Here is an 18,637-nt window from a genome sequence, read left to right on the forward strand (position 1 = left end):
CCACATAGAGTAGAAGCAGCTCTAATTACTTTTTGCAAACACTTCATTGACCGTGTGCTTCACATTCAGCTCTTCATATTAGAGGAGAAGCAGAGACACCCAGAGGATTCCCATTAAAACTTCAGAAATATTAACTTATTAAAGATAATATCAAACACTTGCATAGTGCTTTACATTTTCCAAGCACCATATGAGCCTTAGTTTATACTCACAACAGTCCTTTAAGATGGGCACAGAGATTAAGTGACTTGCCTAAAACCATACACTGTGTCAAAAGCTGGGAGCTGAACCCAAGGATTCTGGCTCCAAGTCCAGTTCAAAGATCACATCTCTCTTTTCTAAAGGAGAATTCAATTACAGGTAATATCTAATGTGGATCCCTTTTTATTCTTTTTATAAATAGAAAATCTTACCATGTAACACCTTTGTTAAATGCATGAAATAACTTAAATACAAACAGTGTCAGAAATAAAACCTGGTGTGCATAAAGTTATAAAAGCCAACAGCAGGAGAGATTATTCACCAATCTGGATTCAGAAACCTTATCATACAAACTTGAATCAGTTCTATTCTCCTTCTACGGAGTTTGAGCTCATCACAATGTTACCATTACAGTACTTTTGAGACACAAAAATTAAGAAACACCGGACATTAAAGTAGGGTATTTTTCCCCTCCCTCCCCTTGTTAAACAACATACACTGGAAAAGTCAGTTATGTGGAAATGATGCTCTTCCTATTAACACCTTGGCTTTAGGATTTTCCTACACAAATATATGTCAACAAGAGTTACACGCACCTACCATTAATAGGTTAATGCTGCAGTTTTATTTTAGTTGACAGGAAGTGAGAATAGTAGGTTTGGTATTTGTAATACAGCACTTTATTTTATACAAGGACTCCAAACTGAATAGATTTGTTAAAACCAATAGAAAGAACAATTTGTGATTTACACAATGTATAATGGGACCAGTGTGCTCTACATATACTGAATTTGATGTGCTGACAATTTCATCCAAGTGATTTAATAGAAGTTTTATGTATTATTTACCATCCTTCCTATTGCCTTTGATAGTGGTGATATGGGAGAAGTCTGTGAATCTCAATCTGGGTAACTCTGCAGATTATTCTCCACTTCAGCCTATACTCTCCTTTTTTCTTTCATACATACATGAAAAAGTTGTTTTATGGCAACTATCTTTCCGATTGAGAACTTGTGAATGGGGTTTCCGATGGAGCAAATTTAATACTAGTTCACAATTGTCCAGAGAGGTTATCAGTAAGCAATATGTAAAACTCCACACCCACCATCAGAGCTGAGCATACCACTGCAGGCACTGGGAGGCTGATTGCAGGAGTTAGAGATGGGCCTTCTGTAAGGCATGGCTTACAAGGTCCACTTCCTTGATTTCCTATATCCACATTGAACCAAGTTATTTCATATGCATCCTTGTTATTTACAGATTAATTATAAACTATTACAAAATCTCAGTCAAGCACCAGTACTGACTCAAGGAGCAATACGAGTCAGAAAATTAGTATTCTCTGTCACAAATGGACAGTGCTTTTCTTTCAAAAGTTCTCCTTTCCTAATAGTTTTGTCCACAACGCCTCTTTGGCCAGATCCTTCCTCCAACTTCACATCCACATGATTAGGAAAGTAGCAGCAGCAGCTCCTCAAAGGGCACGTCTTGTAAATACCTTTCACAGCATAGCCAGATCAGCCCTTTTTCACAGAAAGAGCTGTAATGAGGGTCTGAAATCCAGCAGTCTGGTTCGGAAGGGCTTATCAAAGAGATACTTAAATGCAAGTCTGTAGGCAGTGGGAGAACAAATGGCAGAAACAGTCTCTGTGTGCAAAGTTCAGGAAATCAAACCCAGTGGCATGGGAATTCCTATTTAATTTTGGGGAAAAAAGTACCATCTCTCTAAGTGCCCATTTTTCCACAGTGTGTTTGATCTTACAGTCAGTTAATTTTACAGGCTGTGTCACCTGGGTCCACAGTAGCCATAAGGACATTTGAGAATCAAGCTGTCATGGCTGGGTAAGACATGGGTGCAGTAGTATTCAACCAAACTTCCAACGTTCCAGAACATGGTTTCTGAGTCCAAGTAAAACTGTGAATCCTGTTGTAGGGATAGAAAACACATCTGTAATCAATGGCACGTATGAAGCCCTTTCAAACAGACCACTACTTTGCAAAATATTATGTACCTGACTAGCTCATGTCACATAAATGATAAGCCCAAACCAAACCTGGGGATCCAAACACCCTGTAATTTTACTGAAGATCATATTTGGATCTGAACATTATAGACTCCATATATGGAAGGCCCAGATCGGAGATCTCAGGCTCTAAATCCAGATCTGATATTTGCAATTCAGGCCTATCAGTACCCCCCCCTTTTTTTTTTTTGGAGGGGGGGGAGAGGAGAGGGTGTTTGGAGGTAATGGGAAGCCTTAGGCTGATACTGTATGATGTATCTAGAGCAGGTGTAAATATCAGAGGCCCTTTTTATATACAGCATTCATACCAACCTTTTCAAAGATTCTGTAGTTTCTCACTTTCTCAGCAGATGCATCCCATACAACTAATACCTTGAAAAAGAAAATGCAACATTACATTCAGAACGCATAAAAAAAGTCCTCCTAACAAATTTATGAAGAAAAAACTCAAAACTACCTTTAAGGAATCAGTTACATTTCTTTCAAATAACTGAGCATTATGCAAGTTAGGATGTACAGCTATTGCTTCAGACCTACTTCCCTTTTTAAAAAAGGGCATATCTAAATTGCTAAATAAATACATTACTGTAATTAAACTCCAATATTGTTAATTTGCAAGTAACAATTAAATGGGAGTTACATTTAATTAACTTATAGCACAGGTTCCCCTATTATGAATTACCTTTCCAGGCTTGGTAGATGAATTCCTAATACAGTATAATCCATTTTGTGGATGTCCTCTTGGGTTGGTAGATTTGAACATCCTAAAATAATATGGAAACTAAATATCACATTCAGAAAATACTAACAAACTTAACAGATTTGGGATAGAATGAATATGTCTATATCTCAAAATCCTTAATGTAAATAATCATTTCAGTGATTGTAATGATTTAGCCTAAGAATTGATTAAAGGCTGGGAAGGCAGTTTCACAGACCGATGGTAATGGACACTTAATAGAACCTCATCATTTTAGGAAGACTCATTAGGGTCCTTAAGCAGCTAGTGTATAGATAGCGATGTCTTAGTGGATTGCGCACAGGCTGGAAAAAAGGAACTCTAGGTCTCTAATCTCTACTCTCTCCCCAACTTGCTGTGTGGCCTTCGAAACATCACGGACTCTCTGCTTCAGTTTCCCAATCTGTATTTCCCTAAGATGGATGGTGTGAAGATCTCAGTTGATTAATATTTCCACAATACTTTAGACTCAATTTTTTTTTTAAATGGATTCTGTGCTCATGAAACGTGCTGACTGGTCTCTATTTCTCCACAGACCAGTGAATCAAGTCAAATTGCCTGTTGTTCCCTTTCTCCTAACCTATGTCTCTGTCTCTCTTTAGATTATCAGCTTCTCAGAGCATCCATGGATCACCTTCCTGAGTAATTCAAAACTGACTAGCATATATTGGATGGTACCATATATAAATAAATAAATAAATAAATAAATAAATAAATAAATAAATAGAGTAGGCAGTAGTAGTGCAATTTTCTCATACTGCACTCCCCTTCCCCAATTCTCCAGCTTTTACTTGGAGGGATCACCTTTAGGGTATGAGAGGACAATTCAGTCGCATGCTTTCTATCATTGGCCTCTCTGCTGAGGACTGTCAACAAGCTTAGGTCAATTGTTGTTGAGGACACTTGTCCTGGGAACCAAACTAAGACCATCACATTCATTTCATATAGGTCATGAAATGGCCATCACATTGTAATGACTTTTGGTCACTACCAGTTTGGGCTGCATTTGAACCAGTGACCTAGAGTTTAAAAGTTCTACAGAACTCTAAGCCGGACCCCAGTCCAATTCATTGTCCCAGTAGGGTATTCCAGATATAAAGCCCAATGATGGTATCAATTTTATGCATTATTTCCATGGTCAATACTTTATGGTCAATACTTTAACATTTAATTAGATTTCCTGGAGGCCACTGGTTTTCAATGTAAAGGAATTGTAATATTTTATTTATATACCAACTAATGGGAAATTACTTCATGCGTTCAGTAGAAATCTCAGGTTGATTTACTAGTCTTAACTCTCACAATATGGTTTTCTAGACTCCAGGTCATTTTATTTGAGGATTTATAAGCAACTCCTCTTTCAAAAAAGAAAAAAAAGTTAAGTTTACCTTTCTACTTCAAAGGATTCATAGGTCTGGACAAATACTGAATTAGGCAGCTCAACCTGTTAAGACAACATTTAAAAAAAATTAAAATGTGTAAAGTAAGGTAAACTGCAATTATATGATCAATATTTAAAAAAGATGATTGGAATAACTGAAACAAAGCAAAGTCTTTTGACATATTGCAGCTACCTAGGATTCTCTAAACTCAGGCCCAAACTTTACAGGTAACTTCTACGGTACAGCAAATATTTTGTATAATTAAATTACACCCGTGGTCTCCTGATTTTGTTACTACATTATTATTCCCTAGTGTGTGCTCCTTCAAAAGCGCTAATACATTCTTGCATATCTGACATTAGAATCAAAATCTGTTATCAGCTCTCTCATAAAGTTGGCCAGTGCAGTGGAGCAGTATTCTTAAGTGAAGTATTGTTACTAATTCTACTAACTCCTTCCTAACTTACAGACCTGACTCAAGCCCAAATTTACAATCCCCTAAAACTTAGAAGTGTTCTCTTTAGGAATGTGCCATCTGATCTTACTTTTTCATAATCTTCATCTGAATCTTCACCAGACTTGTTTTGCTTTGAAGGTAATGCTGGTTTCTCAAATGAGAAGCTTCGGAAACTCTGCCCATCTGGTGGTGATCTCCTGGAAGAAAGAACAAAACTGAAGAACGTTTCTGCAGAAAAAGCATTAAGAGACAAACGCAGAACCAGATGTGAGTTTCTGTTAGTTTCTTATTTGTCATTTAAAAGTTTTTATTATTCATTTCAAAACTGCTGAGCAATGCGATGGACATAGAGGCTTTAATCGTAAGGACATTTTTGCAGACATACCCCAAGTCCCTTACTAAAGAATGTACTTACACTGAAGCATTAATTTCCTTCTCTGTAAGAGCCTGCGTGTGCTTTAAGAGCATAAAGCTAGTTTTTCAGTTCATGTTGAAATCCTGACGTGAAGGCTTTTTACCAGCTACAGTCTAAGACTCTATTGTATCTTTTCAGCATAACCCCACACAGACAAGATACATTTTGTTCTTATGTGCTTTACTTTCGGTTGTTTAATACTTATTCCTGAAATATTTCCAAGAGCCAGTTTGTTGCAGGGTTTTGAAATGCTGTGCAGTTAAGATTACAGACATAATCAATGACTATATAATGTCTCATAAGGAACATCAGGCATATTCACACCCTGAAGAGAGTAGGAGAATACCATAAAACTTCCAGACAGATTCCTTAGTGTAGCAATTTTTAAACATGGAAGCACAAAAATATAGGGCTGGAAGGGACCTTGAGAAGTCATCAAGTGCAGCCCCCTGTGCTGAGGCAGACAAAGTAAACCTAGACCATTCCTGACATGTTTGTCCAACCTGTTCTTAAAAACTGCCAAAGATGGGGGATTCCACAACCTCCCTTAGAAACCTATTCCAGAGCTTAACTACCTTTATAGTTAGAAAGTTTTTCCTAGTCTCTAATTAAAATGTCCCTTGCTGGAAATTAAGCTCATTACTTCCGGTCCTACCTTCAGTGGACATAGAGAACAATTGATCAAATATGTTAAGGGCTGTTATAAAGAGGACAGTGAAGACTTATTAGACCCCAACCAGTCTTCTTTTCTCAAGACTAAACATGCCCAAGTTTTGGGTTTTTTGTTTTTTTTTTTAAACTTTGTCTCATAGGTCAGGCTTTCTAAACCTTTTTATCATTTTTATTGCTCTCCTCTGGACTCCCTCCAATTTGTCATCTTTTCTAAAGTATGGCGCCCAGAACTGGACACAGTACTCCAGCTGAGGCTACATCAGTGCCAAGTAGAGCGGGACGTTTACCTCCTGCGTCTTACATACAATACTCCTGTATTGTATTGGGATAGCTCAGTGGTTTGAGCATTGGCCTGCTAAACCCAGGGTTGTGAGTTTAATCCTTGAGGGGGCCATTTGGGGATTGGTCCTGCTTTGAGCAGGGGGTTGGACTAGATGACCGCCTCAGGTCCCTTCCAACCCTGATATTCTATGATTCTATGATTCTAAAACACCCCAATATGATATTAGATTTTTTGCAACTGCATCACATTGTTGACTTATATATAATTTGTAATCCACTATAACACCCAGATCCTTTTCAGTACTACTACCTAGCCAGGTATTCCCATTTTGTAGTCATGCATTTGATTTTTCCTTCCTAAGTGAAATACTTTGCATTTGTCTTCATTGACTTCACCTTGCTGATTTCAGACCAATTCTCCAACTTGTCAAGGTCATTTTGAATTCTAATCCTGTCTTCCAAAGTGCTTGCAGTGGTGTCATCTGCAAATTTTATAAGCATATTCTCCACTCCATTATCCAAGTCATTAATGAAAATGACCCAGGACTGATCCCTGTGGGACAGATATGCCCACCCAAATTGACAGCTAACCATTAACAACTACTCTGAGTACAGTCTTTCAACCAGACTTGTACCCACCTTATAGTAATTTCATCTAGATCAGTGGTTTTCACCCTTGTTTTAATTGCAGACCCCTAAAACATTTCAAATGGAGATTTAGAAATCTAAGCCCTGGTCTACAGTGGGAGGGGTGGGGTGGGGTGTGTGTCGACCTAAGATATGCAACTTCAGCTACGCGAATAGCGTAGCTGAAGTCGGCGTATCTTAGGTTGACTTACCTGGCCGTGAGGACGGCGGCGAGTCGACCACTGCCACTCCCCCATTGACTCCGCTTCCGTCTCTTGCGAGCTGGAGTTCCGGAGTCGACGGGGAGCGTGTTCGGGGATCGATTTATCTGCGTCTACACGAGACGCGCTAAATCAATCCCCGATAGATCGATCACTACCCGCCGATCTGGCGGGTAGTGAAGACCTGCCGTTAGTCTGTGGAGCCACAGGGGTCGGGGGACCACAAGTTGAAAACTACTAATCTTGACCATATTTCCCTGGTTTGCTTAATAGAATGTTGTGGGGGACTGTGTTGAAAGCCTTACTAAAAAATCAAAATATATTAATATCTACTGCTTCCCCCCCACCACCACAAGGCAAGTAAATGGCATGATCTGTTCTTATAGATTCATAGATTCTAGGACTGGAAGGGATCTCGAGAGGTCATCAAGTCCAGTCCCCTGCCCCCTCATGGCAGGACCAAATACTGTCTAGACCATCCCTGATAGACATTTATCTAACCTACTCTTAAATATCTCCAGAGATGGAGATTCCACAACCTCCCTAGGCAGTTTATTCCAGTGTTTAACCACCCTGACAGTTAGGAACTTTTTCCTAATGTCCAACCTAAACCTCACTTGCTGCAGTTTAAGCCCATTGCTTCTTGTTCTATCCTTGGAGGCTAAGGTGAACAAGTTTTCTCCCTCCTCCTCATGACACCCTTTTAGATACCTGAAAACTGCTATCATGTCCCCTCTCAGTCTTCTCTTTTCCAAATTAAACAAACCCAATTCTTTCAGCCTTCCTTCATAGGTCATGTTCTCAAGACCTTTAATCATTCTTGTTGCTCTTCTCTGGACCCTCTCCAATTTCTCCACATCTTTCTTGAAATGCGGTGCCCAGAACTGGACACAATACTCCAGTTGAGGCCTAACCAGCGCAGAGTAGAGCAGAAGAATGACTTCTCGTGTCTTGCTCACAACACACCTGTTAATACATCTCAGAATCACGTTTGCTTTTTTTTGCAACAGCATCACACTGTTGACTCATATTTAGCTTGTGGTCCACTATAACCCCTAGATCCCTTTCTGCCGTACTCCTTCCTAGACAGTCTCTTCCCATTCTGTATGTGTGAAACTGATTGTTCCTTCCTAAGTGGAGCACTTTGCATTTGTCTTTGTTAAACTTCATCCTGTTTACCTGAGACCATTTCTCCAATTTGTCCAGATCATTTTGAATTATGACCCTGTCCTCCAAAGCAGTTGCAATCCCTCCCAGTTTGGTATCATCCGCAAACTTAATAAGCGTACTTTCTATGCCAATATCTAAGTCACTAATTTGTCATTAGTCTTGACAAATTCATACTGGCTATTCTTAATATACCTATTATCCTCCAGGTGCTTACAAATTGATTGTTTAATAATTTGTTTCAGTATCTTTCCAGGTATCAAGGTTAGACTGACTAGTCTATAATTCCCAGGATCTTCTTTATTCCCCTTTTTAACTATAGGTACTATGTTTGCCCTCCTCCAGTCCTCTGGGACCTCATCCATCCTCCAGGAGGTCTCAAAGAAAATTGCTAACAGTTCTAAGACTGCTTCAGCTAGTTCCTTAGGTATTCTAGGATCAATTTCATAAGGCCCTGCTAACATGAATACATCCAACTTATCAGGATAAAGAATATTTAGATCTTTCCCTATTTTGGCTTGCATTTCTTCCCCCTTGTTCTTAATTAATGTTGATTGTGTTGAGTATCTGGTCACCATTAACCTTTTTAGGGAAGACTGAAGCAAAATAGGCATTAACACCTCAATCTTCTTCATGTCACCCTGGATCATGCTTACATGTATCATGACTTACAATCAACCAAACTGCATCTGTTCTATATCCCCTTGAGAAGTATCATATCAAGTTGGTGTACAACAGTAAAACTAAGAATTGGTTTATTTACTTTCACTAATGAACATTACAAAAACATGCTGTAACTTTACTGCAAAGCTTGGGGGAGAGGGAGACTGCTGACTTAGACCTGATGAACTAAGTATCAGAGATATCATTTGGTAAATATGCTACAGAAAGTTTGATCTGTTTTCATACTTACTGTAACTGGGGAAGTAAAGATTTCTCTGATCTAGATTTGAATACAGGCACAGGCGGTTTAGGTAGCACTTGTGGCACGAACAGTCCAGGTTTGCCATGTTCTTTTGGTGCTCTGGCCTCCACTGGCACTTGTGGAATAAACATCCCAGGTTTGCTGCGTTCTTTTGGCATTTTGGCCTCCACTGGCTTCTCCGTTAATTCTGATAACTTGGGTTTGTTGATTGGTAATGGAGGTGGGGCCCGTGGGGAAAGGTTCAATTGTTTTAGCCTCTCGCATCCTTCACTGGCCGTTAAAATGCGGGATAGAGGTAGAATCTCTGCTGAGGGCAAGCAGCTTTCTTTGACACAGGCAGGATTTTTGAGATGAGGCATAGGGGGAACCGGCGGTGGTAGGTCACTTACTCTACGGTTTGATGGCAGTATTTTTAGATTTGACTCGGTTCTGCAGTGAAACTGGGATTCTCCCCTTATATTTAAGAGGTCCTCTGGTTTTCTATCAGGTAAGCTTCTTTTAGGAGGTGTTGGAGGAAGCATAGGCCCTATGGGCTGGCCTGCGAAGGAGTGCACCCTTGTGTCTGCATAGGCAACTTTTCTGATGTGAGGAACTGGAGGTGGCGGATAGGCTGGCGGGAGGATCATGTTATCTGTGTAAGAAAACCCCACAGAACATGAGGAATTAAATTTAAAAATTGAAAATAAGATTCTACTCTCCTTTTGTTTGAAGTGAAGTTTCTACTTGATTTAGGATATTTTAGAGCACCTATCAGTGCCAGATGGACACTTAACTTTGAAACACAATTCTGGACTTTACTAAGGGCCAAACCCTGCAGTCCTTACTCAGGCACAAGTCACATTAACTTCATTGGGTGTTTTGCCTAGGTTAGGATGGAAGGAGAACTATGTTGAAAAGAATCATCCATCCTTTTGACAGACCTATGGACTAGCAGCAAGACCTTCCAATATTCAGCTGGCTGACAATGGATAGAAACACAATCTTTTAAAGGTACTCAGCACTTTCTCTAATGTTCTTGGCTTCCTCAACTGCCACTGGTTTCACTGGGAGTTTAGACAGTGAGTACCTCTCAGGATAAGGCTCCACTTATGCATTGCTTCACAATTATTGTAACTACCCATGGCGCTTCAAGCATACTGAGTTAAAGCATCAGCCTACAGATGTTTTTATATTTCACACGAATGTCACCTTTACCTGAGATCTTTAAAGGGTATCATGACTGGTGAATATTGTCTTACCATCTGGTCTAACTAAATCCGTAGAATCTGGCTGTAAGTAAGATTCCTCATCTTCTTCCTGGTCATAATCTGCAGATACAATTAAAATGTGTTTAAAACTGTAAAGTACTCATTGGGATCAGATCACAGGGAACATGCATATGCTGATTTTTATTTAATTTTTTTTTTTTTTTTTTTTTTAATTAATGAAAATCTGGTTCCATTACAAGGGAAAACACAAGACAGAAGATTAAGTCATTTTGGCTAGTTTCACTCAGGATATAACCACAGGCGCCAACTTTCAGCTTTCTCCACAGTTGTGTAAGTTAGATCGATTTACTGCGGTAGTGTAGACCAGCCCTTGTGCAACTTCAGTTATGTGAATAACGCAACTGAAGTTGACGTAGTTAGATCCACTTACCACGGTGGCTACGCTGCGCTGTGTGGATGGAAGAACATCTCCCATTAACTTCCCTTCTCGGGGTGGGCTGGGGGGTGGAGTACACAAATCAATGGCAGAGTGCTCTCCTATTGATTTAGCTTGTCTTCACCAGATGCAGTAAATCGACACTCGATCTACCAGTAAGTGTAGACATGCCCTTAGGGTATGTCTATAGTGCAGTTAAACACCCATGGCTGGCCCATGTCAGCTGACTCAGGCTGCGGGGCTCTAAAATTACAGTATATACATTTGAGCCTGGGACCCTATGAATGGGTATAGTTCCAGAGTCTGGGCTACACCGCAGTTCTACAGCCCTGCAGCCCAAGTCAGCTGACATGGGCCAGCCGCAGGAGTTTACCTGAAGTATAGGCATACCATAAGTGACATAAAGGCTTTTGAAACTCCATTCTCAGCATCGTCCCCAGAGTTTGTAGTGTAGACATACCCTTACAAGCCTAAGTCCCATTGAAAATTATACCCAGTGTCTTTGTCATAGGCCTACTCAACCCAGCTAGTCTATGAGGCCCTAACAACAACTCATTCCTTTTTCAGTTGTGAAAGGAGGACTCCTCCAGATGCAAAAATATTCTAAGACAACGCGAATGACTGCTTGGTTAATGGGTTAACTTTACAGTCTGTGCCGGAAGCAGGTGGTTTATAAAAAGTCATGCTAAAAGTCCACATAATTCACTGCATTGCTTCTTTTTAAGTTTTTAGAACTTATTATATTTAAGTGATTATAGCTCTAGGTGGCTCCTGTAAAAGTAAAGGGGATTTAATCACTCTCATTGTCAGCTTTAATAAAGATCATTTGGCATTCCCATACAGGGCAGACAGACATGGCTGAATGTTCCAAAAAGAAGTGTCTTCATCCACCCTTAAGTCAGATGTATGGGCTAAGAGAACGACTTTCTGACATTAAATTGATGGACAACTACTAAGAGCACAATCTTTTACAGTGCTCAGCAACCCTTGTAAGGTTGCTTCTTCAATTGCCACTGACTTCACTGGGGGTTTAGGATGCTGAGCATCTCTCAGAATCTGACCCCAAATGTCCCTTATTTTACAATTATTGCAATCTTGCATGTATTGTAATGTTATCATAGGCATTAACAATTTTCTATTGTAATACTAGGCCAAACATTCTTATGATATATGAGCTATTTGAATTTTTTTAAGCCAGTAAAAGTGCTGCAAACTCAGAGTGATTTGAGGAGGAAAGAGTGATCAAAAAGTCTCATTTATTGATAGGATAAGGAGTAAAAGAGGGAAACATTCAAAATTAAAGTCTCACCTTCATTTTCTGTTGAATGAGAATAGTTGATATTGATGGGGCGTTCTACTGAGCCATAGAAACTGTCTGCATCAGAACCAGAGTCACTACACAAAGAAAAGGAAAAGGATTTTATAGTAAGAGGTGCACTGTTGCCTTAACGGGATTTAACATTAGCTATTCAGGTTAAGAACACATTAGCATGTGCTGGTATTAGAATATTGAAAGCAGCAGAAAAACTGATCTAGTCTCATTTTTCAATTAACAGCCAAATAAATACTTCTCATTTTTAAGGACTTATAAAGTTGACATTTTAAGTTCTCTTTATAAAAAGGTTTATTTTTTGTTGTGATATCCCTTAACCTATGTAGTCAGAAAGTCAGACATAGTTAGGAATTACTTTACTTGCTATTGTTTAATGGCAATAAAACAAAACAAAAAAATCATGTTTTGTCATCAGGTGCAAAGAATGGGAAGCAACTTTATAAACATATGGGCCCAGATGTTTAAAGGTGTTTTTTTAGGTGTTACTGCGCTCAGCATCACAAGGCCAACTGATTTAGGAGCCCAAATCTCATTTTCAAAAAAGATTTAGGAGTCTAAATCTCCTCAAGGGGATTTAAACGCTGAATGCAGCAATGCCTAATAAAAACAAGGGCCTTGCTCTTTACTAAGGAATTTTTGATAAAGTGCAAGAATCAAGAAAGTGACTCTAGAATTAGCAGGTGCATACCTTAAATCTGTTACTGTTTCCTTCTTGTCATGGTAGTAATCTATTTCACTCCTCAGTGAGACCATCCAGTTCTAAAAGAAACAATTTCATGTAAACTTACTCTATTGCTTTTAGTAAAGAAACGAATAAAGTGTCTGCCCTCTGAAAGGCTGGAGGTGCTAGCAATTATGGGCTGACTGCATAATAACGTTTACTCACTCACAAGGGTGTTCTAAGGATTTGTTAGTTCCTGTGCTTTGAACATATAAAGTGTTATAACAGTCTAAAAATGATGTTACTTACCACTTACTGAACTTTTGGTCTACAGATCTCCAACTGCTACTTAGAAAGCCAGGTAATTTAATATTCCCATTTTATATGGGGAAAGGCTTTTACAAAGTCATTTTCCATATTCATAAAAACTTTTATAGTGTTTATTTCTTGAACCAAAAATATGGTTATGAAGACATGAAATGCTGTACCAATATTTGGATTAGCACAATAGTGAGAACTTGGGCTTTTCAAATGAGGCCAAGGACTTAGGTGCCCAAATCACATTAAGAGAATTAGGCACCCAATTGCTAAATTCCTATGAAAACATTCATTTCCCCCCCCCCCCCCCCTTGAAATATATTCTTGGGTCATGGGAAGTTATTCACCTTTCTTTCATCTTCGGAGGAGGCAGAAAAAAACCAGGTCCTGTGCTTCTTGCTAATATGAACTAATTTGAAAGGAAACACGTTGTTTGATGTTGTCTCCTCCGCTGCCCGCATAACCCTGAGAAACAGAACAAGCAACAGCGTAAAAAGCCTAGTCAATGCAGTTATTTCTGTTGTGCAGGTAAATGTAGGGTCCTAATGCTCAGCTAGAAAATGGCCCTTCAAATCAACTTTGCCAAAAGGCTAAAGAAAATCTAATACCCATAGTGCTATCTGCAGTATTTATCTAATGAAAACGGAGGAAAGAGTAGTGCTAATGAAGGATGCTAGCCAAAGAGAAAGGGAGATATCATTCACTAGCAAAATCACCAAAAAGGATACCTGCTACATTTATAACAAACTTGTTCATTATAGATTTTTAATTTTGTTATATTAGTGTACTCCAATTTTATATCATGGCAGGAGGCATTTGTGTGGTCGTACTCCTCATTTCAGGTGTCCTCGCAAGGGAAATTCATTACACTGCTTTTCCATGAACATAAAGGAGAATTAATATTAACTTTAGGCCTTATTTTGCCTTTCCACTCATTTTAGTGTAAGACAGTCCTTTTAAAACAACTGATGCTTAATGACATGCATCATTCAGCTCCTTTGAGGAGCTAGGTTAGATAGAGTTGTTTCTGTTTTCCCCTCCTCACCAGGTAAGACCTTACTTTCAGGTGCACAACTCAGACAGATCTCACATGGAAATCACTTACAAATTCACAACATGGGATTTGGGGGAGAGAAAAAGAGGCTTGGGGCTCTCAGTGCTAAGATTTTTGGTAGTCTGAAAAAATACTTGTATTCACAAAAGCCAAAGGGAACTAGGCTTACGACTACCATCACAGTTCATGGCTCTGATTAGGAATTTTTTTTTTGTTCCCCCACCTCTTTTCAATGCTATTTTCCTTCTAAAGAACACCCTTTCCTAGAGTCACTAACTCATTAGAAGACCTTGAGCCAGTTGGATTTTGAATTCCAGGGACAGATTTTCAGAAGCACTCTGCTCTCATTTAGGCAGCAAAGTTGAATATTTTTTTTTAAATCTGGCCAACACGCAGCAGCTGCCATTGAGGACTGCTGAACACTTTTGAATATCTGGCCATAGATCTTTCTAGATTCCTTGTCTAATTTTAAACTCTAGGCTACAGTTTGCTGACATGGTGTTTGCACAGAAAAGGTTAAAAGTGCAACAGGAACATGTTCTGTTACTAAAGAAAGACATAAGGAAGTCAGTGTAAGAAATACCCAAGGTGCTTTAAAACTGGTGTTGGTGAGTCATGTGACATCACTCTTCCTTCTGAGTCACTTGAACGCAATGCTCCTCTGTTCTTTTAGACACAGGACTGTTGAACGTGAGATATAAAACCAAGGTCTACTCAAAGACCCAGATCCTCTTTTCAGACAAGCATGTGCAACTCCCATTGATATGAATGAGAGTTGCACACATTTTCTTAGATTGTAAGCTTTTTATTTAATATTTGGGGCAGGGACAGTGTTTATGTCTGGGTTTGTACAACACCAAGCACAATATGTCCCTAATTCCTAGGGCTTTGGGGTGGTGGTATAATATAAATATATAAATCAATACATCACCCATGTCAATGACAATTCCCAGGCTGTATTTCACATGAACAGGGGTGTTAACCCTAGTATCATGGCCAAATTTCAACTCAGTTAACTTTATTCTGTTTATATAAATTCTCTGTGCACTTTTAATTGGATAAGGTGTTTTCTGCTATTTTCCCTTAAGAGTTGTTTAGCACCGTTGAAGAACTGTCAGACATTACCAATACTTTAAGGCTGAAAATCCCCTACAAATAAAGTATGAGAATGCATATGTGGCATTAGAGTGAAGAATCAGTAGAAAAATAATACAATTCATAGATCTGTAGATTCCAAGGCCAGAAGGGACCACTGTGATAATCCAATCTGACCTCCTGTATAACACAAGCCATAGAACTTTCCCAAAATAATTCCTAGAGCAGATCTTGATTTCAGTGGTTGAGACTAACATGGCAATGTACTCCAGATTCTGTATCCAGTTTGGTCTTGTATTGGCAGTAACTATAGTGCTGTTTTTATAAATCAGTTTTGATTTATTAATGTGACTCATATATACTCTCCACAGATATAAAATTTTGACAGTGCTGTACAGCTTGAAAGCATGTGTCAATTAGATTTGTCATCACCGATTTTAAAAGCAAATATTTAATTTACATATCACATACATAGCTAGATGGGTTACAGATTTTTGCATGCATATTCTCTTGTTTATGATCACATGGGTGGTTTTGTATTGTTTCCTTCATAGCATGCCCTCTATAAGGAGGCAACATTGGCTGGCACTGCTGAATCAGTTAACTCCAAAAGTATTTCTATTATTTTTTGATGATGATTAAGATAATTAGAAAACATGGGGACTGTGATAACATCTGCCAAAAACAAAAAGGCTACATCTATCAGTGTAAATCAGAAATCAAGTTGATCCTATTTGTTAGAATTTTGACAGCTTCTCTGAAGAAATGGTAAAAGGTGAAAGGAATAGGATCTTCCAGTAAGGAAAAACATCATATTACCTATTGGAGCAGAGATCTCATATTGCAATATAGTGCAACACCAACAGCAACAGTGAGAAGTCTGCCTGTATTATGGAGTTAATGTAGGTTCTCCTCCCTGAATTAAACACAGACACCAGCAGTATTACTGAAACCATCTGTAGTGAATATGTATTTATAAGAGCATGTGCCTTTGGCACATAGCCTATGTCTCTAAGGGCATTTATGTTGACAAAACAGTTTATTCAGATGACATAATGCCAACAGTTTGCAGCTTGAAAAGGCAACCCCAAGATCCCTTTCCCAACTGCCTGATCACCATTTGATGTGTATGGAGTGAATGGAATAATCCTTAGTGAAATGTCACTGTGGGTGCATAAATGTTCCTTAAGGAAACTATAATTAACAAAATCTGTATAACCAGAAAAAGTTACTTTTCCCTGAGTCAATGTTACTTCAACTTAAGTAAAAGCCATGCTTTCATCATTAAACGGTGTCTGTGTAGAATATAAATATTTTGTACCACTCACCTGTTATAGCCATTTAAAGAGAAAGCACCCTGTGGAGATGCAGATGTGCTAGTCTTAAAGTAGTAAATACATCCCTCATGGATAATCACAAATCTCAGTGGCCCTTGAAAGAGAAGGTGGAGGGAAAAAAAAAAAAAACTCAAAATGAGTGAATTATTAAGCACTTTCAAACAATTCTGTCTGAATTACGCAGTTCTGCCTAGTTTAATAGAGGATTATAAAAAAATAATCAATTAGCTGAATGACAAGTCACATGATACTGCAGTCAACTCATAAGCCTATCAGAATGCAGCGTGCTGTCAGTTCTTTTCATTTGAGAGACAGCTGCTCTGAAGGGGATTTGGGAGGTACTTCAAAGAATGTAAGGCTGACCTATACCTGCATTTCTCTAGTGGAGGAAAGCACTAGCATGAGACTGCATCCGAAACCACATCCAAGGAATATAGCCAAAGGCCAACAACACCCGATCTCTGAAAAAAGCCACACTTCTAGACTGAAACTAAAATCAAAACATGTTCACACTGACCCCAAAACCAGAACTAAGCCTCCCTTGGCTTTATATAGTTAGAGAAGTTGGCAATAAAACTGAGTGGTTTAAAAAAAAAAAAAATCAAATTCCAGTGTTCCTCCTTCCTATATCACAAGCATTTTTTTTTCATATCTGTTATGATGAAAATATATTTTATGTATTTCCTAGAAACAAAGAAAACACACAGCCTTGAATTTCTTACTTTAAAGGTATGTGGATTCCAGGAGCAATTACTGATATGAAAAATATGTTTACTCTAAATCTTTAGGTGGGGGGTTTTGGGGAGTTCAGAATAATAGATTTCATACATTCCAATCTGGACAAGAAGTTGACTAGAACTTTGTTTTGAAAATAATGGACCAAAATGTTTGAAATAAATGAGGTATTCCAAATACACTGGAGAGAAAGTAGATTCATTTTCTCAATCTTATTTTTGGAGGCATTGACATCCAAATCCAACAAACTAGAGGGAAGAAACAAATGCACATCCTCACCCCACCTCCCATCTAAAAAAATTAATCTTCCAAAACAAGAAAGCATCATCTTTAGGATGTTTAATTAATTCAGCAAGATATTGCTGTAAAATTAAATCCAAAACGAACAAAACACATGAAAGGGGAAGCTTCATTATAAACACAGTAACACTAACTGCCTGCCTGTCATTGTCCACAAACGCAAGCATTTAAAGCAATCGGATGCAGTCCAGTTAATATCTTCCCCAACTTACATTTTAAGATCTGCAGCTGGGTGCCTCCTTTTTTGTGCAGGTATCCTGACTTTGTAACTCCCCCAGGCATTGTCAGTAGGTTCTGTGCTCCAATTGCCTTCATTGGGACTGGCCAGTGCTGCTCTCCTGTGGCCATTGTTCTGCAATTTAGAATGAAAGAAGTGTTTCGCGTTGTATGTATATTTTGCTTTAAGAAATGAATTTTCAGAAAGGAAGCTTGTTTGGAAAACATGTTTAAGGAAATAACTAACAGTACAGCAGCCAAGTATGTGGCATAAACTTGTGTCTCAGAGATTTCAGGAAGTTTGCAATGCATAAAAAAAAATATGGTGCAGAAAGTCCCCGTTTATTGTTGTACACATCACCGAGGTAATGACAGTGGTCCAGAGAAGATGTTTAACTTCACATTGTAGTAACACATAGTGAAAACATTTCCATGAACAAACAAACAAACAAACAAAAAACCCAGGGGCCCAAATCTCAGTCTTTCAGAGTTATCCACTGTCTTTTGCCTAATATCCTGCTACTTCCAGTAATAATGTATATAGCCTTGCCGCCGGAAGGGTTAAGGTCTACCCCCAATATACAAAGAAGTGACACTGTGATTCAAATACAGAGTGCACCTCATTTCTTATTTATCATAGTTCTTTGTACTGTTATAAACCGGAGCGTGTATTACATAACATTGATTTTAGTGTCACATGCAATACAGTGAGGATATAATCAAACTCAAATTCACCCTCCCTTGACGTTTCATTTAATGGCAGCCTACGTTAATTATAGCTCTTTCTGCTCTCCCTTCTTATACAGTTTACATGCGACAGAGTATTAGTTCC

The 18,637-nt window shown here is 38.7% G+C and overlaps 1 protein-coding gene across 1 annotated transcript; it reads right to left on the reverse strand.

Moving 5' to 3' along the window:
* Nucleotides 1-1,987: 1,987 nt before the first annotated feature.
* On the reverse strand, nucleotides 1,988-17,941 carry SH3BP2 (SH3 domain binding protein 2). The gene is made up of 12 exons (XM_065405430.1): nucleotides 17,802-17,941; nucleotides 16,546-16,648; nucleotides 13,416-13,533; nucleotides 12,778-12,848; nucleotides 12,066-12,151; nucleotides 10,351-10,419; nucleotides 9,101-9,743; nucleotides 4,892-5,000; nucleotides 4,353-4,408; nucleotides 2,908-2,989; nucleotides 2,538-2,597; nucleotides 1,988-2,125 (listed from the first exon to the last, which is right to left on the reverse strand). Exons 1-12 carry the CDS (start codon nucleotides 17,935-17,937, stop codon nucleotides 1,988-1,990), a joined length of 1,671 nt encoding a protein of 556 aa, XP_065261502.1. The 5' UTR covers nucleotides 17,938-17,941.
* Nucleotides 17,942-18,637: the final 696 nt, after the last annotated feature.

The sequence above is a fragment of the Emys orbicularis genome, chromosome 5 (assembly GCF_028017835.1).
Source record: "Emys orbicularis isolate rEmyOrb1 chromosome 5, rEmyOrb1.hap1, whole genome shotgun sequence".
In the NCBI taxonomy this organism is placed as follows: domain Eukaryota; kingdom Metazoa; phylum Chordata; order Testudines; family Emydidae; genus Emys; species Emys orbicularis.

Bases quoted from the DNA above. Each gene is read 5' to 3' on its own strand.
- SH3BP2 (XM_065405430.1), bottom strand. From the start codon at position 17,937: ATGGCCACAGGAGAGCAGCACTGGCCAGTCCCAATGAAGGCAATTGGA. The intron at 13,534-16,545 runs GTGAGTGGTACA...TCTGTTTCTCAG, and splicing joins TCTTTAAATGGCTATAACAG to GGTTATGCGGGCAGCGGAGG. The intron at 2,126-2,537 runs GTTGGTATGAAT...TCCCTACAACAG, and splicing joins ACTACAGAATCTTTGAAAAG to GATTCACAGTTTTACTTGGA.